The following is a 22,216-nucleotide window of genomic DNA, read 5'->3' on the forward strand; positions in this document are numbered from 1 at the left end:
GGTTAAGGCAATTACAGAAATGTTACAGACACATGCAGTACTGAATTGTAGCAGACAGTGTCGCTATTATAGCGCCACCGGAGTTCATAGAGCTACTCTGAACTCGACTCACTTTGGTCAATTCATTAATGTAGCCTATGGATTTAAAAAACCTAACATGAGGGGTTTCACTGTCATTATGACTCTGGACTTACTCCCCAGGCTATAAAGTAACCAATTTAAATATGCATGGTTGGTTGTTTCATTGATATCAATGTTTTATCATTTATAAATCTGTGCACAGAACCTAAATGACTACTACCACTACCATTGATAGAAAATACTACCCTATCCACCGTCGTGCTAGCCTGGCTCTGCCCTCCTACGTACTTCCGCTCAATTTGGATTTTGCTTCTGTAGGTCTGAGAGTTTGACTTTGAAGTCGGTTTTCAGAAACACATTTTTTGTAGGTCCAATCAGCGAACAGAGGGAGTGGCTGAGAACGGTGACGTTAATGTCGTCGACTAGTTTGAGTAGTTTCAGTCATGGCGGCGGAGAAAGATGCGAGCTAAGCTATTCTGCGGTTGTGGCAACGCTGCCGAATATCCATAAGTTAAAGCCGGAGCAAGAACATTCCTTGCTGAGTTTTGTTGGTGCACCAACAAAATGGGGATCCATATTTGGTGTATAATGAGTTTAATAATTGTTCAAGTTTCTTTGACTACCCGATAAATTCATGCCAGTTGGGAGTGTTCCGTCTCAAAGACTTGTCTCAGGGACTAAAATGCATTAGGATGGATGAGACTGTGACCAAGTATGTACTACCTCCAATCAGGAACACATTTGTAGGCATGCCATTGCTCCATTTGTCATAAATGGGAGCTGAGTGTTGTGTTGTATTGGGGCTGAGTATAAAACCTGAATTATTTTTGTGCTGAACAAAATGTCTAGCATAGAGTATCCAAAGATGTTGTACATAAAGTTAGCATAGGTAAAAGTTTATACCTTTTCTGAATCTTTTCTACACTCATATATGTAAGTTTTTTTTTTATCATTCGGCATGTAAAAAACACATTTGTGTTAACTGTTGAATGTTCTTTGCACCTGCATTTTACCAATGAAAATAAATTGTTATATCATGGACTAGGTCGGGGGTGGGCAATTATTATTTACAAGGGGCAACATGAGAAACTTGAAATGTGTTGGAGGGCTGCATCGACGATAACTTGAACTTAATTCTGCTGTAAATTTTCTCCCATTGTAAAAAGCAGAAAAGTTTATATTTTGATTAGCTGCTACTGGTTATCAGAAAAATGAGGATATTTAGAAAATATTTATATAAATATATGAAATTGTGGTGTAGGTCAAATAGGAAAAGACTATAGAAGTAATACACATTTTGTTCAGTGAAAGAAATTCAGTGGCCTTGAACGAGTGCATCAAAATCTGGCTGAATGTCTGAGGTGGATATGCGAGGGACAGCTGACAGGTGATCATCAGGGTCTGCAGCTTAACTAGCAAACCATCAGCGACCCGCGCACACTGAATCAGTCAAGTTCAAATTGTAATCCTTCAACACAGCGACCTGTTCTCCACAAACTAAGACTACAGCTTTGCTTTTGACTTCAGTAAACAGATACTTAGAAGTAATTATCATTTACTTGATCCTCAAATAAGTTTAGCTGTGGTAGGACCTGTAGAAATTCCTTTTCTGTTCATAGACAGTGTACCATATTGTGGACTTTCTGGACATGGGAGACACAGAAGTTGTTCCAGCCTCTTGGGTGGCAAATGGAAGAAGCTACTGGCCTCCCTACAAAGCCAGGGAGCGATGCAACAGGGCTTTAATGGGAGCTGACCCGCCTGAAGAATCGTGGGCAAACCATAACATCAGGATCCGGGCAACTAAAAGTATAATTTAATTCATTATGATTAAAGTGTTAGCAACCACAATTGGCATTAGATTTATTTAAGAATTGCATTAATTTAATTTAATTAATTGTTTCCATTTTAATGCAGATACATTTAGTGAGGCACGGCTGCTGCTACCGAGGGCACTGCTGACATCCGATCTTCAAACCGAAGATGAGGAGGACCAACGTCCAGCTTATAGGAGAAGGAAGAGAAGGTAAGACAGAGTTTGCTCTCTTCATAATTATAAATGAGGTTGAAAACAATGCAGATCATCCCTAAAACACAACTTATTTTGGCACAAACAGAATTTGGGAGTCAGAGAGCGAAGATGAGCAACCCAGAGGGGTAAACACCAGGGCACCTTTAAGTTTAACCCCAGCACTAGTTATTGCTCCTCCAACTCCCCCAGACCAAACTTGAGCATGGCAACCCCTGACCGGCCCAGGGTGAACAACCAGCCCATGTGTGATTGTAAGTGTTAAACAGCAATAACAAACAAAACGTATTAATTTCTCAAAAAGGTTGCATGGGGCTTAATTTGTAATGGGCTTAATTTGTATTTGAATATACTATTTAAAACATGTCTGGCTGCTTGTGTGTCTTAGTATATGCCCAGGTATTAACTTGGTAGGTGTTTTTGTTTTATTTTTCAGCAATTCTCCGTTACATTTTAGCGACTATGGAGACGATCAAGCATCAACAGCAAATGATTTTGCTACAGTTGCAAACAACTCGTCAACCAATGGAGGTGCCAGATGTTTCTGGCTTTCCATTAACATCACTGGATGAACTAATCAAGCTCGAGGAGAGCATTGCTTCTCAGGTGGAATGCAAACGAAAATTGGTAGGTGAACGTTCATGTATTTGTTGAATTGATATTTGCTGAGACTTTTGACCTATGGTGCTTTTTAATTAAAAAAAAGTAAGAAATGTGATATTATTGATTCAGTGCCTATAAAAATGATCATAAGCTAAAAGGGGCAATTCTTTTCATCTTTCAGGTCACCTATTTTGGGCTGGCGGGGGGGTTGACAATAAAGGAGACAGTTTGGAGAATAATGGCCAAACTAATAAAAAATCAACTGGCTAAGCAAATTAACTGGCGAGGGGTAAATGGCAAGTATGGCTTTGAGCCACTTGCCAGTAAAGATGTTGTCCTCAGTAAGTTTTATTTTAGTATTATAAGGTAGAAATAAGAAACTGTATAAAGTTGTAGTATGCCTAGTATGCTTATTCACTTTCCTGTCTTGTGAACGGCCTTAACCTGCCTGTTCCATTAAGTTTTTTTGTTTATTTCTTAAGAATCTGTGCGATGCAATGCAAGTACTGCATCTGCATCCGATGGAGATGATAAAAGTTTATTAAAAGGTGGCTGCAGCTTGCATCGGACCGAGATGGAGAAAGACGAGAGCGGGCAATGAGACAAGCTAATTCTTAGTAAGATGTGTTCCAAATGTTCAAATCTGTCTATATATACCGTGTATGTGTGTGTATATTATTTGTATATATCCTTCTAGCATCTGTATATATATATATATATATATATATATATATATATATATATATATATATATATATATATATATATATATATATATCTGACTGTGTAAGCAACCATGTTTATCTGCCCCTTCCCTCCTCTCCTTTTCTCTCTCTATATTCATCTTATAGGGTACATCTCAAGCTTCAAAGGGGCATGCTTGAGGAGGCTGCGGTCATTACACACACATACACAAACTGTATTTATTCAAATACATTAAAAAAAAATTGATATGCATGGTTTAATTTTTGCTACTGAAAAATAGCACATTATGGGGTTAGGTATGGGGTAATGTAGGAGGGATTGCCACAATATCATCATAATTTGTGTTAACTCTAAATATCAAAAGATAACCATTACAACAAGAGTTTTGGTGTTACAATGAAAAAAAGCTTAGCTTCTGAAAAATTAGCTTATTTTTTTAAAGCTAATATTGCATTGGTAAAAGGCAGAGCCCGTTTTTATTCATGCACACTCTCCAGGACCTGCTTCAAGCAAGTTGGCAACTAAATATGTGGTTTTGAAATCTTCTGGCATTATAGTGGATCCGTCATGACTTTTTACAGGCTGTCAACTGGCTAACATATGGGCTAGTTCTGGCAGTTTAGTTGGGGTGATTCCGGCCCAATGTTGGAAATACTGGTTCAGTTTCGGGCTGCCGGTGTACTTGGGCCGATTCTGGGGCATCATTCAAACCAGATTTGGCCCGAGTCCGGCAACCGCACTCGGGCCGAGTAATTTCTTCTGGCCTGCCGGATCTGGGCCATTATCGGGCCAAACCATTTTGGCTACCTGGGTGGCCATGATGTTGTGTCCCTCCTCCCCACGGGGTTCGGGAAAAGTTTGATTTTACAGATACGGTAGTTAGCTTCGTTACAGTAGTGGTGAAGGAGTTGACTCAGGCGAACGCTTGCGATTGGTAATGGCAGATCAGAGTGGCGCTGGGCAGATCCAATAGTTTTAAACTTCAACAGAGGACCCGCCTTCAAGGAAGTTAACGCTTGTCAAAGGAGAGATCCCAGACCCTCTGAATATCATGGAAATTGGAGTTTAGATTTTCTCAACTTTATGCAAATGAGTAGCGATTTTCGCTAGCAATGGCCAATCGAAGTGTTTTCTTGTTTCTTGTAACATATCAACCATGGTAAACATTTCTAGCTTTCTAGTTTTCAAGGTGGAGAAATTAATCGTTTGTGTGGCTGCTTACCCAGTCTTGTACAATACATAGCTGTATTTGTACAGAGATGTTAATAACAAAAAAATGATGCATGGCGCAAGGAGATTCACCTGCCCTCAGACAACCTGCCCTGAGACCAGAGGAGACAGTTGACTCCCTGCCCTGAGAACAGAAAAATACAACTACTGTCCTGAGACCAGGAGATTCACCAAGTATATATATATATTACTATGATTTGTATCAATATATATTAGAGAGAGAGAGAGAGAGAGAGAGAGAGATTGGTAATTAAATTATGACAGACAAAAATATCAGTATGTGATACATTGTAATTTCAGTGGGCTGCTGGTCTTTCAAAGAGGGGAAGCTCATTTTGGGCCTACATCCTCAAAATGTTTTATTTATTTGGCTAGTTCACTGGCTAGTTCACCCCTACAACAAGCCTAGCCTACTGAATGAATTAATGAATGAAAGAACGATCTAACAAAACAATAGCCTAGTAATCAAGGAGGAAATGTGGAAATTAGGTTAAACTGAAACAAGGAACGTGGTGTATAATTGTATGAAATGTATGATGAATATGGGTTAGCAATTTCGCTAAGCAAATACCAAGAAATAGGTTGCTGCAGTTTGTCCTTCAACTACAGTTGCAAAATCCGCAATGGGACTGGGCTTGAATACCTTCGGTGACTTTTTGTAGTACAAAATTACTGTCAATCCAAAGGAGATGTAGTCCTTCGACAGACCCTTCAATCATCACGCGGAAGCCCAGCGTCCAGGCCAGCCCACTCCTCCATTCACCCCCAGAGACGCTGAGCGTCCGAGGCGGGAAATAATCTCAGCATTCATCCAATGACCGTATAGTTTCGAAACACTGAAAAAAAAAGTTCAGAGCAGCCCCATTGAAGTCCATGGAAGCTGAGCTTCAACAGGGAAATGCACTGTGATGCTACGGGAATTTATGAGAAGGAAATCAGTCAGTCGAGCTGCTAATATAGGCTATGTAGCTGATTCTGAAAGAACTCGTCTTCAATATGAACGTGTTCTAGCGCATTTACCCCCCTATTTTGACGATCTGAAACGCAAGTATCAAAACGCAAAGCGCAAGTAACTTTGTGGGCGTGACTTCAGCTTGGTTGTTATTTTGCCGGCGGGATAAATGACTTTGCGCCTGGCGCAAATCTAAAAAGGGTTGGTCTGAAGTAGCTACATTACTAATGGGTGTGGTTTGGGCGTAACGTGCAATAAACCAATCAGAGCATCATCTCACATTCCCTTTAAGAGCAGCGCTTGTTCCATAGCGAATTGCTATTATAACGGCGGATTTGCCAGGCGCACGCCAGCGGTTCACAGCCTAGGAGATCGACGTTGTCGTCAGGGCCGTAAAATATAGAGAAGTGACATTGTATGAGAAAGGCAGAGCAGTTTTCTCATTGCACTGAATTGCCCACTCATGCTACTCATTCAAATTATTATTATTATTTTTACATGTATATATTTTTGTTTTAATTGTTATATTTTAAAATTGTTTAGTTCTTAGAATTAGTTTAAGTAATGTACTTAATTTATACCAGCATATGTTTATTGTTTGCACCTTCCTACCACAGCAAATCGCGTATTTGTGTAACATAAGCTTCATGGCGAATAAACCGAATTCTGATTCTGATGGGCATGGGAGAAGAAACCTAACCAAATTAGCTTCGGTTAAACAGTCATGGGAGGAAATTGCCACCGTTGTTACAAATGAAGTTCACATACATAGAAATTTCTTATGAAAATCTTTTTATAATCATTGAAGAAATGTAACAGGCCATAAATCAAAACAAAGTAACTTAGCTTCGCAGAAAGAAGACCCTGGCCCCGCCAGCAGTGTGCACGGACCAAGCTTGCGCCCTTAAAATAGCATCTGAATATTACGCCATTGACTTTAAACCACGTTTTTCCTGGTCAGTGGCGGAATTGTTTTTCGGAAACTGCAAAATAGCACCAGGGAACGTTTGCGCCGGAACACGCCTCCTTTTTCGCTGAACCGCCCACGGGAGCGCAAAGTCATTTCGACGTGCGTCTGTGGAGGGAAAAGTCGGCTTTGCGTCGAGTGCAAACTAGGAATGACACTTGCGTCGTTGACTAAGTCAATTGCGCTGGGTGCAAGATAGGGCCCATAAAATCTTAACACAATAGTCAATATTTGACCATTAATTTGTTTTAATTGCAGGGGAAGCTGAGCTGGGATTTCCCGGACAACTCGGGAAGGTTGGCAACCCTAGCTTGTAGGCACAAAAACGGAACACACGCGAACAGCGTGATGAGGCCAGTGTGGTCATATAGGCCATGTTTTCTATGCACGGATTTTTGCGGCAGAAGATTTGAGACTAGTCAGAGTGACGTCAAACGCAGTGTCTGGAAATAGTGCTGTCTCAATTAATGGTCCTTGTTGAAGTAGACTGCATTAGCTATGTAGTGCTTTCAGGGTCAGATGGCTGAGCGGTTAGGGAGCTGGGCTCTTGATCAGAAGGTTGCCAGTTCAAATGACGTTGTGTCCTTGGGCAAGGCACTTCACCCTACTTGCCTCGGTTAGAATATCCCTCTACCGACTGTAAGTCGCTCTGGTGGATAAGAGCGTCTGCTAAATGACTAAATGTGAATGTAGTGCTAGTTCACTGAAAATGTATACAGTGACTCATCCACATTATAGGACATTAATGTAATTTCTCAGAAACACAGTGAAGAAGGGTAGTTGAAAACTTAAGATGCTTGTAAAAAGTAAAAAATAAATGAGTGTAGCCTGAACATGTCACAATTTTAGAGATCTGCTTTCAATAACATAATCACATTGTTTTGATCACATTGAAGAAAGCCTTGAATGGCCTTTACTATAAGCAGTTGGAAGTTGTGTACGGTTGTCTCTATTTCTCTTTTCTAACTCACTCTCTTACTCATACTCACAAACACATACACAAACACTCACTCTCGCCCGTGGAATTGGTAAATATATAGACTGTTGTGATATTGCTGTGTTCCTCAGTGACTCCCATTTCCCTAGTCTCTCCATTGTGTGGGTGTGCACAGAGCTGGCTCCTTGGCCCTAAGAGTGAATGGGCCTCAGCCATTCATCGTGCACACAGAACCTCATTAGAACTCTATAGAAGCACAATGCGAGACCCACATTAGACACTTCCTCACAGTGGCACAGACACCGCACAAAGTGCCAGTTTGCTGCTAAGCTAAGCGCATTGTCTTCTGATTCATAGAGTCTGGCCCTCCATTCATGATATTAAGTTCGAGTGGTGGAATATCAATTGAGGGTGCAGTGGCCTGGTATCTTTTTAAGAGCTCAAGGGGGGTAGAGAAAAGGAGTTTAGCCGGTTTGCAGAGTGCTGGATCTCAACAGGACCATTGTTGTGTCTGTGAATGGAGGACCCCTGTTTTTTTCCCTCCAATAGTGCAAAGGAGAAAAGACATCAAATAAATTCACATGATCTTGCTTTCAGTACATTTCCAAGAGCTACTATCAGAATAGCTCAATTATACCTCCCTCCCTGGGAGAGTTGCCTATTCTTGGAATCGGACTACTGAAGACATTTTGTTTCTTCACGATGATACGCTGTATTATTTTTTCACAAGACATCTGAACACAACTTGAAATAGATAAATACAATATCCCTGCAAGACTTTTTCAGTTTAGTGGGGCATCATAAGCCTCAATACTTCTAATTAATCAAATGTGCCACAACAACAAACAGAATGTGGACTATTGTCAATGCATCAAACGTCGCCTTCACGAGCATGTTACTGCTGGAAGCATTTTCTCTAAATGAATATTACCACCACACTGTCTACTTATGTGGAGATGAATAGCCCCATCATGCAGTCCACGGCTCCCTCTGGCATTAACAAATGATTCCCCCAACACCAAACAAAAGCCTCAGGGCACTATTACAAACAGAAGGCCTGCAAGGAGCATGTAAACACTCAGAAGGTCCCCGGAGGTAGACACTAGATAGCACCCAGCCTGGCTAACTCGCCATCCAGCCAGCACTGATATGCTTCCTCAATCATCCTGGAGAATAAAACCTCAAATTTGATTACAAGCCACCTTTGGCTCCCTAACGGACAGACAATGGAGCTAGCTGTCCGGGGCAATTTCCATGCCCAGCATGAGGTGCCCCCCCGCCCCAGCACCCCGCACCCCCTCGCCCGGACATGGCTTTTTTCTGTGCCCCAGTTTTGGTTGATTTTCATTCACTCTCTTTTCTTTTGCTCTATTATGATGTAGAGGATCATTAGCTGGAACAGTCATCGTTGTGCAGGGCTACACACGCAAGCCTCAAACTGGCTAATTTATGCCACAACCCTGCTCTGTGTGTCTCTTTCAGGGTGGAACCAGTATTGCTGTGCCATTAAAAACAACTCATTTGATCTAATTGTATATGGGAACTCCTCTCAAGTTGATATGGGTTTCCTGTCCAGAAGTGACAACTTTTAACATTTACACATTATGAAGTAGTTTAAGGTTAGTCGTCAAGTCGCTGAAATCTTAACCTGATAAATTCTCCAAAATGTGTTTTTATAATTTCTCCAAAAGTGTTACAGGTGCACATTGTTGACATGCTCCTGTCTTGTAATATAATAACCATTTCAGTTGACACAGTGTAGAGAACAGAGGACATTGTTTTGTATCCTTACTCGAGCTGTGGACTAAATCTCTCAAGATACTGAATGATTAATTTGAGGAGGGAAGGCTCAAAAGGAAAGGTGAATTAGCTCTTCAATCGGTCACACTTTATCTGAAACATCACCTGAAAGATGAAGTGAGGTTGCAAATGAATCAACTCCGTCAATCAAAATACCAACCAACCATACATGTATGTTGTGGTCCAATAATTCTTCTTTATTATCTTATCTCATAAATGAGGCACTGACATGAGCATGTGGTTCACACTTCACAGCATATTAAATACAGTCAACTGATTCTTAAATCAAACCACATAATATGCACTGTGTGAACGATTTGCTAAGTATTTGATTGTGCACTTTTCAATGGGACACAATGGGGTGTTCTGGGGGAGGCAACGAAGAAGAGAAACTATTTACTACAGGAGAAGTCTGTTTGGTTCACGTTAAACTTTGGCCAGCAGTCTATTGTCTCTGGTGTCTATCATTTAATAGGCAAGTTGACACAATGAATGAGTCGGGCCCACCTTCTGCCACTCCAGAAAAGGGCCCAGTCTTATCTGAATTCAGAATCACATTAGAGCCCCTTAGCCAATCACACCGCAGCCCCAGAGAAAAGTGCAGACCCTGGAGGAGAAGAGGGGCGAGCTTTTGTTTTCCTGAGACTTTAATGAAGTTTGCCTGGTCAGTCTTGGAGGGATTAGCTCCAAATTGTATCACATCATCACCACGGTGACTGTTAGCCAGTGAGGGAAGAAGGGAGTTGGAGAGTTTAGGTCAGTGCATGTGCATGCGTTTGTGTCTGTGATCGTTATGATCCCATTGCAAAGCGGAAAGACAAACAACATGGCTGGATCTCCCCCTGTGCACCCAGGCTTTGGGAACTCAGGGAAAAGCTTTCTCATCGAAAACCTGTTGAGAACAGATCCTGTCTTGGCCTCTGTGGGAATAGCAGGTGGACATCAAACACGCGCCCCGCTTGGACCCCAGAGGAGAACATGGGGCCCTCAGCACTTTGTCTACCAAGACCAGAGTCAAAACCCTTCACGAGTCAAAGACACAGGAGTGCGTCTACCACATTTAGGTAACTGGATTGCAATAGATGCCATCACCATAGCTGTTAGTTTCTTAGGAATTTTTGTGTTTGAGTACGTATAATGTGTAAGTGATTTTAAATGGTATTTTCAGTTTTATCAATTGTTATGAATGTCAATCGGATGCTTTAGATCAGTTGTTCTGAATAACTGGTGAAACATATGAAACTAAAAAGATGACATTACATTATCATCTGTTGTTGTGTATGTTTTTGTATATGTTATTTAATGTAGATTCTAAGAAGTAACTAAAACTGAAATCATATTACATCATGTAGCATAGTAGAGTAAGTTTTGAAAACATGAAGGGTACTAATACCACTCATGCACAAACTTTAAAACCAGTGACAGACCACAAATACAAGTTTAGTTTAGACAAAAACATTATTTTCCTGTTTGTATAAAGAACTTTTCATGTGAGGGCAGGTTACAGGTTACTTTGGTTACAATTTAATCAAATACATCAAGTTTAGTTGAGAAAATGTGATAGTAAAATCGCAGTCTTGTAATATATCAGTTATACAACATGGTTATTACCATTGGCAATTGGTATCTTAACATGCCATAGATTAGCACATTATGGAATTTTATTATAAATGATTACCAGTTGTAGCTTGTTTTATAGGGCCTTGTACTAATCCAGTCAAATGTATGGACAGAATTAGCTGCATCCAAAACTGAGTCGTTAAAAAATAATAAAGTATATACAGAACAGACCTGCTCAAAAGAACTGTTTAGCCAACTTTCTATTGTTTCACAGTGCGTGATATGTCCTTGGATGATAGCAAGTATCACACTACTACTAGTTTCTGCCCTGACTTATGACAGTTGATACAAGAACACCACAATCATCTTAAACATGATTTTTATGAGGCAATACCAAACACACTTTAAACTATAATTTAAGGCAAATCAAATATGCTCCTTGACAGCAATATAGCTGTATGTTGAAATGTGTCTAATTTGTTTGTTTCGCCTACCGATTTACAGGTAAATTACTTTGTTAAATTAGTCTCAAGCACTGTAGGATCATTGTGTCGTTGCCATAGTAAATCTTATTTTGCAGTGGTTGCCGGTCAAGTATACACATTCTTAGATAAACAGTTATTACTTAATCGGTAGGAGCAGCAAAACACAAAATAATAATTTTGTGCTGACATGTTTCCACATCCTTGCTGCATATTCCTGCTGCGTGTCAATGTTTGCTAATCTCCCTCTATTTCTACTTCTTTCACTGTTTCTATCTATCCCTGTCTCTCCCTGTCTCTCTCTCTCAATCCTTCTCTTCCTTCATTTGTACTCCCAGGTCTGCTGGGTGGTGTGTTCCTGCCCGGCCCTCCTCCTCCTCCTCCCTATGTGCTGGCGTGCTGTGGTGGGTCCAGCCCCCCACCCATCTTCTCCAGTGAGTGTTTAATGCTTCATCAGCGATGCTTCAGCTCCTCTCTATGCACAAGCAGCAGGGTCTCCCATGGTCTCTACGGCTAATTACTGATGCTACACCAAATAGCTAATTCTCCACTCAACTCTCTGCAGTGCTATTCATGACCATTCACGGCTGTTTAGAGCCTGGGAGGTGCGGTGGGGGGGGGGGGGGGGGGGGGCTTTATTGCCACTGGGGGCCCCCTTTTCTGCTCGCAGATTCAAATCAACGCTCAGGAAAATATGCAGGGCTAGTAAACATCTCGTCTTCTGTCAGATTATGATTCAAATTACAGTCTTGTGGTAATGACATAATCTACAGAAGGGTCTTTAAACATACATTTATTATGTTTTGTTTGACTTAATCAAAGTCAATTTTATAGCCCTTTATGTGATAACTAGGATCAACTAATCTCTGTCAATTACTGTCCAAACAAGACATTGCCTATCAAAATTGTAATTCACAGCCTGTTCACCAATGCGTGTAATTTTACTTTTCTATGATTTCAAGCTTAAGCAGTGTTACTTCAGCTTTGTTTGGTCTAGTAGTTATTGACTCCTGATCCACCACACCGCCAGATTCCCCCCGACACCCTTAGGCCCTGAGCCCTCCGAGTGGGCTGACACTTTCCCACAGTGCCCAGCAACACAACAATGTCAGGCCTGGCCGTGACCAATCGCCACTTTCACTCTACCATCCACACGCGACCCCTCTGCAATTTTTCACCCCAGCAATGAACTCAGCCGAGCACAAAACCCTGCCATTCCTCTGCAGAAGGGGCAGGGCTGGGTACAGCCCCCTGGGCCTTTGTGTGGCTAAAGAGCCCATCTCTCCAAGTCCCTCCTTTCTCCGGTCTTTCACTCTCATTCCTGCCTATTGGGTGCCTCTTGACTGAAACATAAAGCACTCAATGAAAGTGACTTTTATAGACTTATTGGAGCTCATCTTCCCATACAGCCAGGCCCATACCTGCAAGTGAAAAGATTGAGCTTCGAAGCGCTGAGCCAGCGAGTAATGGTCTTTCAAGAAACAGGCTTCATTGTAGTGGTCGAGACGTGGTTGTGTGACTGGACCGCGGGGGCACACACACGTAGCACTGGAGTGACCTGTTAATCGTCCGTTTAAGTGGAAGCCATTGAGGTCCAATGGAGGACAGAGGAGCGTGTCCAAACCTGTTACGCACTCTCCCGAGGTGGTCTGTGTGCAGATTTGTCGTACAGATTAAAAAGGCACATTTGAATGGCCCGACTGAATAGTTTCACTTGACTTTTGTTGTGCGTGCACCTGTGAGTGAGGCAGCGTGGGATTGGCCCTCAGAGTTCACCTAATCCTTTTCTCCTCCGTAGAAACGAGATTCTATTCTATGTTTAGTCACCCCCAGTTGGTTAAGTTGACAGATTGGCACCGTTGCAATGGCGAAGGCTGAAGACTGAGGGAAATTGCCAGTGTGCAAATGGCCCGTGGTAGGACCCTGTAAACGTTAATAGTGAGCATGTGAATGAAAGAGAGACCTGGTTTTGGGACTTCATAATGTCTCTTCATTATAAATCGAGCAGATGATGTATTATGAATCTATTCATTCAGCGAACACTTTAAAGCTGGTGTAGGCAAGTTTTGCAAAGCTAGCTATTTTAGCTTCTATTAACGATTCAAACCATATCCCACCCCCTCCTTTCAAAGCCACTCCCACAATACACAGGTACGCCCTGCCTGAACACTGAACTGCCGTGAAACTAGTGTAGTTAGTCCACGAGAGAGAGAGCTTTTGAGAGAGCATTTTAGTTTTCATGTCGCATTCACATGTAAGAACACACACAACACTATCATAATGAACATAAACCACGTTAGTCACTACTATCAAGCATGCATGTTAGTGTGGGAAATTTTATAATAGAGTTTGAACCTATTGCCGGTCTTAATGATTTGTCGTGTTTATTACAGTCCTGCGAAGCCCACAGATTTCATATTACCGTCAAACCTTTAGATGTATTGGTTGCTATCAAGATGTGATGCATATTTAGGCAAATATGACAAAAGGTGCTTCTTAACAACATTGCCTACACCATCTTTAATCCAAGGTGACCTGCAGGGGGAAGAGGGGTTGATTTGAACTTGTGATTTCTTGTGATGCCTTTTCCAACTCACTCATCTAGAAGTTTAGGATGTTGATATGCCTGATGTGTTCTGCTGTGTTGAATCCTCTCTTGCATTTTTCTTTTTGGATTATAGCAATGTTCCTTGTTGCTCATGCAGCAGGGATGAAAATTACCCTAAATATATTCAGTGATCTGACACATTAGTTTGAGTCTGAAACAAAAGTATATTCCTCTCTGCATCAGAAAACAAACTCATCAAAGCATAATCATGAATATTAAATTTTTTGTTCCTCCAGAGGCACCCAACATCTCCATATGGTCCCCGGACATGAGTCCCAAATCCAGAAGAGGAATCCTGAGAAGAGCTGTGTTTTCAGAGGATCAGCGGAAGGAGCTGGAAAGAACGTTCCGGAGGCAGAAATACATCAGCAAAACAGACAGGAACAAACTGGCAGCTGACCTCAGCCTGAAGGAGACACAGGTATTACACAGGGCCTGTGAAATTATATTGATCTACATATATTATACACAGGCCATTTAGCCCCTTATAACGAACGATTGTACATAATGATTCATGATAAAAAATAAAATCATCCAAGTTAATGTGATTTGTAAAAATAAATACGGATAGAGAAAGCTTTGTGTCGATGAACATCATCCACGATGATATCACAGATTTCAATCTGCGTCAATCCAATGCACCATGCATAATAATAGGGATGATGGTGCGCGTGGTTATTGTTCCAATAAATCACAGTCCAGTGGATTAAGCAAATTCTACAATAATTAATTTGACATTAACCATGTCATTACAGCATGTCTAAAATGTATGTACAGTATTATATAATGAACGAAATCTACAGGCTTGGTAAAGTGAATATGTGTTGAAGTACACTATCTCCCTACTACACACATCATAACTGGCATTGCAAATAAATGATATTGTAATTGCAAAATTTGTGTTCACAAAACAAAATATTCAATGTTACATTTTTGTATGACAACTCTTAGCTAGCAGCAATGCTTTGTCTGGTCCTCTACTATCACCTGACCCCTGTATGGTGGGTCCCGCTCTAGGTGAAGATCTGGTTTCAGAATCGCAGGATGAAGTGGAGGAACTGTAAGGAGAAGGAGATCCATAGCGGACGCTCCCCCATGGAGGAGCTCATGTCCAGGAGCTTCTCACAGGAAGAGGAAGTGCAACAGCAACGACCAGAGACCTCAGGGACAACGTCAGACACATTGCTACCACAGAGAGACAAGGACCTCGGAACTAGCGTGATAGAGCCTTGCAAGGAAGCTGTGACTCTCAAAGAGCCACTGACTCCCTGCAGACACTCACTTCCCGACCAGTGAGAGGACAATAAAATAAAAGATAGAGGAAGGACTGGTCTTTCCTCCGCCCACTAGATTTATAGTAATCCTAACACATGATGCAATCATTCTTTACTGAAAACATGTAAGTGGACTCAGTATCAATAATCTTCAGATGTTAGTTTTATTGTAGCATGCTCTTTCCTAAACGTATACAATTGAGTGAGACTACCAAACCCAAAACTGATGTACAACACCTTTGATTGTCAAATTTTATTCAGGATCTTTTTTTTGTAAATAGTTTATCACTGAAGTACATCTACTGTAAATAAAGTTTTTCAACAAATAATTATTCAAATAAGGATTTCATCATAGGACACACCACTCCACTGGCAGAAACATTCCAATGTTCCATTACAAAATCAAATTGTGAACCCCACTGCTGATGTCTGAGTCATACGTTTGCATTTAGCAGAATATTACTTAAAATAGACTCAAATGGTCAGTTTGCCACTCTTTGTAATCCCCCCTAATCCTAAACCACAAAGACAGTCAGAGCACAAATATAGTCAAAACAATCTGATCTGAAAACGTTAAACCTCTAGTAAAGCAAGATCCCTAGAAACCACAATAAATTATTTATGTCAAATGTAAGGCTACGATAAAGATTGCACCATAATATAATATAGAGATAAATAAAATCACAGCATAGCAAGTAATTGACAAAAACACGACAACAGCACCATCAAATAGAAATGTGCCTTCCGTTTGATTAAAATGACACAGAGATGCTACAGTACACTTTGTTACGCTGTAATGCTGAAAGTCGCTGGGAAAGTGCCTTCAGCAGTTTTGTTCCGTGAGGATGGTACACTTGAGGATGTGAAGGTAGCTCTGGACCTTGTTAGAGTCTCTACAGAAGCAGTAGAGCAAGTCTTGATGGTCCATGACGTTGAACTCACTCCTCTTGGAGAAGGAGGAAGAGGATGAGACCAGGGCATCAGGGGAGGATAGGTCACGCAGAGTGTTGCTGATAACCCCCAACAACTGCATCTAAGAGGGACAGATGCACAGACGCACACAAACACACACACCAACAGGTGTTAATCAGACTAGCGCACACAGACAAACATACAAAGCAGTTTGGAAATGCAGTAGCTACACATTACCTTCTCTGCCACCCTCTCCACTCCATTTCTCAGCTCCTCCACCATGTGGCTCATTTCCAGAGCCCTGTTGCTGCTGAGGGGGTTGAAGTCCTTCTCCTTCTCCTCCTCCTCTTGTTCCCTTTCTTGGTCCTGCTCCTCCTGCTCCTCCTCCTCCGGTGAAGCTGGGTCAGGGGGTCTCCCCAGGCTCCTAGCAGCATCAGAATCACCTCTGTCAGCTCTTCTCTCTGGGCGGACAAGGTGCAGGAGACAGGAAAAAAAGACACTGTTCCCGGCGACCACGACAGCAAAACGTCACTACGTCATTGCTGTAGGATCTTGATTAACAACAAAGTTGTTTTCTGACACGACACAACCAAACATATGTAAGGCTGGGTGTCAACCTGCCCCCATCTCTCATATGCTAAAGTAGGGAGTTCCTGGACGGTCTCAACTTGATGGCTCTCACACCCCATTCAAGATTTGGTCTGATTGGTTGGTCTTGTGTACAATAAAAAATTGTAATGCGTTGTTATGTGGATTCCTTTGTCCTACTGTCCTCCCTTGTCCTACTGTCCTACTCTTGCTTTCTCTCCGATTCACAATGATCACAGTAGAGTAGGTAAGATTTAAAGCCTTCATTTTGCAACATGTTTGCCTTGTAATTGATTTCATTCATGTGCAATGTTATTAAATGCACATTTCATTTAACCGTACTTTGACCTTTCTTGCTCTGATTTAACCCATAGAGTCAAATACCTGGAATTCTATTGGTATTGGCATTATTTGGTTCATGCTAATACACTGTTCAGTTTCCCATCTTCCTTTAAACCATAGGGGAATTCGTTTTGGTTGTTTGGACAATATTTAACACCCTACACATACAGTACGAAACCGTTCTATAGATATGAATTTGAGCATGCAGATAGAAACTCAAATTCTAATACAAAACCACAAATTGTAAATACAAATGATGCATACTGCATGCACATTTGAAAAATACAAAGGCATTTACTTACTGCTAATCGCTGTGCATTCTCTTTGCCGTCTGGGGTTAGTATGTTGTGTGTGTGACATTTTTGTCTCCTTATCTGATTCCTGGAGGGAGGGAAATGTTGTTCCTTCAGGGAGACACAGAATAGAGGGGAGATACAAGTTCAAACGACATCAATCCAAAGCAAGCATACCGTAGAAGAAAACTTGAGACATACTGTAGGGAAAAACGTGATGAAAAAGAGAAAATAGAAAGACAGCAATAGAGAAAGCGAGAAAGACAGACACAGCGAAAGAGAGGGAACAAGAGAGACAGCGATAGAGGGGAAAAAGGCTACGACTAAAGCATGTAGAAAAGTAAAATGACTCACAAACTCAGAGTGCAGATTGTTGGAAATCCCCTGAGCCCTGGCTGACTGATGGATGACCTTGTCAAGGAGGTCTGCCAGTGGCAGGGAATGGCACACTGCTCCATTTTGGGCACAGATGGGGGCACTGCCAGCCCTAAGTGTCACCTTCGAACACACACTTGCAAGGATTGCGAACCACACTGCCGATTAAAAGAGCACAGCTATTCAACATCCTAATCAAAACACGTTATAAACTGCAAATCCTACTTTTTCTTATTTCAGTCTCACCTGGTCTTATGTTTCCTGATGCAGTGGGATGCTAGTGATTTACATTTACATGACATTTATTTATTTAGCAGACACTTTTATCCAAAGCGACTTCCAAGAGAGAGCTTTACAAAGTGCATAGTTCACTGATAATAACAACAAGATAGCCCCAAAAACATTGCGGGTGGCCTGAACATGGAGCACATATTGTGAACAACCAAAAATAAGTGCCAAAGGCAAGAACCATAAGAGCATGTAGTTAAGCAAGTTACAATTAAACAACATAAATCGCTATAAATGCAAGTGTACCTGTAGAAAAGCAAGCAACAGTAAAAAAAAAAAGAATCATAACAAAATTCACAGCGAGTACAACAATTTAATACAGTTACCACTAACCAACAAGAGCAACAAGTCTTTAAGCAAGAGTCATTGTGATCCTTGAGGAAACTAACATTGGGTCCAGCAAACCATTCCTAAGTACCGTTGTATTAGTGATCATAGTTCTCTGTGTTTGTCTCTCTCTTGTCCAGTGCTTTGCATAAGAAACTGGACTCCTCTTGTCTATTGCGATAGAGCTCATTAAACAACATAAGAAGTGGAAATAATGGTGTCTGTGATCGTCATTGCCCTGCCGACGTGAGTCTCCTATCACCTGGGAGCATTCAGAAGCAAGCCAGGCGGAAGAGAGAGTGAAAGAGAGAGAAATGATTGGGATAAAGATGGGCCGGGCAGCCATGGTATCTGGGATCCTCAGTGAATGGAAGGAGTTTGGCTGGCTTTTCAAGTTAGAGTTATGAAGTTGGCAGTTCTAAATCAGTATTAGCAACCTGCTAATTTCAGTGGGTAACCAATGAGAGAATCAATCACAATCATGATGAAAGAGTCAGAAAAGGAAAAATACAGAGCGTTCGAAGGCGTTTAAGGTCAAGATTCATGTATTGTCATGCCATTGGATCAAGTGTTTTGTGTGTCCTGCAAGCGTATACCATTGTGAGAAGTCAGCGAGTGAAATTGTGCCAACTATGCTTGTATTGGAGGTCTGTGAATGAGTGTTACATAATACTGACGTTGTTATTCAAATGATGGAGAGAATTAAAAACCCTGAGGGGTTGGTAAGTTGCTGACCTGTCCCTAACACTATCTTGTGGTAAGTCTCAAGGACATTAAAGGACATTCAACAAAGACCGTTCTTAATGTGCCGTCTGTGAACAGTTTTCTCAACATTCATTTATATATATTTGATAAGGCAACTTTCAGTCTTTTTTCACAAAACAAACCAATACCAGATCCAACAGATCCAGCGTTATGTAGAACAAATTCTAACTGAGTTGACATCATTTCCTGTTGTAATGTAAATGAGCATATTTTCCAGGTCCCTTCTATTTGTCATGTGTGTGCTGGGAGACAGAGTTACTGTGTGTGGTACAGGTCAATAAAGACCCCATGAGAATGCAGAATTCACCAGGTAGAAAAAACAAATTAGAAATGAAGTTGATTAAATCTGTTATCTGTATGTCATTTTTAAATGCCTTAACATTGTAAAGGAAACCCATGTGAAGCCTTGACTGAATTGACTGATCAAATTCATGATTTTTATTCACCGTTTACAGTTTAGCGGCGTCTCTGGGCGTGGCAATGGTGGTGATGAGGACGGGGGATTGGGCTAATGGGGCCACAGCCACAGTCTCCACGACCATCCTTGCAGATCCAGACGCTGGGTGAGTTCTGGAGGTCAAAGGTTGAAGACTTCAGGGGGATTACTCTAAAGGCCACTCTGTTGGTTGACTTGATGATGGAGGTGGTTGTGTGGTTCGGGGTCAGAGGCAGGTTTGAGGTCTCCTTCAGGCTCAGGGTCCCCATCAAGGTTTCGGCTGGGGTGAGGGACACGGTGGTTGCCTTCAGGGGCGGGGTCACTGGCATGTTTGTGGTGGGAGGCAGGGTCTGGACAGCACCAAGGGTTGTGGCCTGGAATCAGATACCCAACAAGCATAGCATATATTTTAATTAGAAGGATTATAAAACCCCTACTGTGACTTCAATCACTGTTATAATCAAGTTTGTCTCACCTTGATCAACATTACTTCCTCTTTCACCTTGGCTACCGACTCCGGAATGGCAACAGCCACCTCCCTCTTAGTGCCCACTTCCTCCTTCAGGGCAACAGCCTCCTCTCTGTTAGTACCCACTTCCTCTTTCTTGGTCACTTCCTCCTCCCTCTTAGTGACCACTTCCTCCTTCCTGGTCACTTTCTCCTCCCTCATAGTAACCACTTTCTCCTTCCTGGTCACTTCCTTCTCCCTCTTAGTGACCACTTTCTCCTTCCTGGTCACTTTCTCCTCCCTCATAGTAACCACTTTCTCCTTCCTGGTCACTTCCTCGTCCTTCTTCGTGACCACTTCTTGCTTCCTGGTCACTTCCTCCTCCCTTTTAGTGACCACTTCCTCCTTCCTGGTCACTTCCTCCTCCTTCTTAGAGACCACATCCTCCTTCCTGGTCACTTCCTCGTCCCTCTTAGAGACCACGTCCTCCTTCCGGGCAACAGCCTCCTCTCCGTTAGTGACCACTTCCTCCTTCCTGGTCACTTTCTCCTCCCTCTTAGTGACCACTTTCTCCTCCTTGGTCACTTCCACCTCCCTCTTAGTGACCACTTCCTCCTTCCGGGCAACAGCCTCCTCTCTGTTAGTGACCACTTTCTCCTTCTTCGTCACTTCTTCCTCCTTCTTAGTGACCACCTCCTCCCACCTGGTCACTTCCTCCTCCCTCTTAGTAACCACTTCCTCCCACCTGTCCACCTCCTCCATCTTGCTCCCCAGCTCCTCCTGCTGCTCCATCAACAATTCAGCCTTCAGTGCAAGGTGTACAGCTTGGCGAGCCAGGATCTTCTCCTGTCGCCTGAGCTCCCTCGAGAGCACTGAGAGTTGTTCAGGATCCATCTTCACCATAGGGAACACAAAAACCAAAACATTAGGTTGTCAGCGCATGACATTAACATTTTTGCTCACCAGCCACTGTGGCTAGTGGTTTTCCAAAGTTACTAGCCATTCATGACCAGTTGTTCTCTTTTGTGTTGGTGTCTGCCCTCCGGGTTTTCCAACACCTGTTATGTGCCGCCATATCTTTGCCTTGCAATGAGTTTATTATTTTAGACAGGGCCCTCAAGTTTGATCAAAAGCTTGGAGTGAGATCACATGCGTCATGTGTGTTCGCGCGTCTATGTTGCCTAGTAACGAACGTACGGTGGCCGAGACTGTTCCGTGTGTTTGCGCATCTATGTTGCCTAGGAACGAACGCACTGTGGCCGAGACAGTTTAACACCGGGGAAAAAGATACGTGCTGGCGGCAGGAAACTTCACTACCTGTGCCTGCGCCTTAATGTATGATAAGCTATACAACGTTAGCAGGACAACTTGGTTGTCGTTGCCTTCACAGCGTGAGAAATACAAGGTGTGGCTTGTGAGTGTGTGAACGGGTTGAAATGCGTGTGTCTCACGGGCAAGGCTTGAGAACCCTGTTTTAGATGTGTTTTGAGAAGACTAGAAAACAATATATGTAGAGAGAGATAGGCTTTATAGAATTCCACCCGTCAAAGTGGCAAGTAAGAGTGCTAATGTCAAGCCCTGGTGGTTGCCCCATTAAGCAAATATGACATGAAATCTTTATTTATTCGCATGAAATAACTAAGTAGCCTATATATAACATGACGTGAATCATTTAACAAAGAACGCCTAGAATCCAAGCAATACATTCATAAGATATTGGAAGACTACAGTGAAAATAAACTTCGATTTTATATTTACAACAGACTGAAATGTGCTCAAATCATATTAGGCCTATGTAAAGGTAAAAAGCTTACCTGTAGAAATAGACCCATGAAGAAACACGGGTTTTAAGTGTCCGCTAATGTAGGTTGGTAAGTGGTCAATAGAAGTAACGCTTGTAGTACTACTAGGAGATTTCTTTGCAGTCAATGTCACGAATGATCATTTTCAGTCTGAAAAGTCTTATTTAAGCTAATTCGAATGTTTGATTCTATTTCTATAGTTTCTTCCCATTCTAACGTCATAATAGGCCTATCTGAATTCGAATGAGCGGACATCACTTCATCCTAAAGATGGATGATGTGGATGATGTAATCGTGCGGTGTCGTTGTCGTCCACTATACATTTAAACACATTTTAGATTTTGGAATCCAAATGACTATGGGTTTCCTTGTATCCTACTACTGCGAGTTAACATCAAACTCTTTTTCAACA

The 22,216-nt window shown here is 41.9% G+C and overlaps 2 protein-coding genes and 1 long non-coding RNA gene across 8 annotated transcripts; 2 read left to right on the forward strand and 1 right to left on the reverse strand.

The window, feature by feature from the left end:
* The first annotated feature begins 2,982 nt into the window (after positions 1 to 2,982).
* LOC146258420 (uncharacterized) lies at positions 2,983 to 3,631 on the forward strand. Its single transcript, XR_014729698.1, has 3 exons — positions 2,983 to 3,054; positions 3,196 to 3,330; positions 3,565 to 3,631. It is a non-coding gene; the product is annotated as an uncharacterized LOC146258420 (long non-coding RNA).
* Positions 3,632 to 10,097: 6,466 nt separating this feature from the next.
* dbx2 (developing brain homeobox 2) lies at positions 10,098 to 15,250 on the forward strand. The gene is made up of 4 exons (XM_084671738.1): positions 10,098 to 10,368; positions 11,685 to 11,780; positions 14,191 to 14,375; positions 14,972 to 15,250. The coding sequence occupies exons 1-4, from the start codon at positions 10,098 to 10,100 to the stop codon at positions 15,248 to 15,250; spliced, it is 831 nt and encodes a 276-aa protein (XP_084527864.1).
* A 239-nt stretch (positions 15,251 to 15,489) lies between these two features.
* LOC146258422 (uncharacterized) lies at positions 15,490 to 22,012 on the reverse strand. Of its 6 annotated transcripts, none has more exons than XM_084673224.1 (7): positions 21,817 to 22,012; positions 20,030 to 20,896; positions 17,985 to 19,928; positions 17,718 to 17,896; positions 17,373 to 17,451; positions 16,378 to 16,564; positions 15,490 to 16,261 (listed from the first exon to the last, which is right to left on the reverse strand). In XM_084673224.1, the coding sequence occupies exons 1-3, from the start codon at positions 21,832 to 21,834 to the stop codon at positions 19,575 to 19,577; spliced, it is 1,239 nt and encodes a 412-aa protein (XP_084529350.1). In that variant the 5' UTR covers positions 21,835 to 22,012; the 3' UTR covers positions 15,490 to 16,261; positions 16,378 to 16,564; positions 17,373 to 17,451; positions 17,718 to 17,896; positions 17,985 to 19,574. The 6 variants fall into 6 exon arrangements, with proteins under 6 accessions (XP_084529350.1, XP_084529348.1, XP_084529349.1 ...); XM_084673222.1 differs by having other exon boundaries at positions 16,378 to 16,601; XM_084673223.1 differs by having other exon boundaries at positions 17,373 to 17,474.
* Positions 22,013 to 22,216: the final 204 nt, after the last annotated feature.

This window comes from Hypomesus nipponensis, chromosome 14, assembly GCF_054491055.1.
Source record: "Hypomesus nipponensis isolate SF chromosome 14, ASM5449105v1, whole genome shotgun sequence".
NCBI classification, from domain to species: Eukaryota; Metazoa; Chordata; class Actinopteri; order Osmeriformes; family Osmeridae; genus Hypomesus; species Hypomesus nipponensis.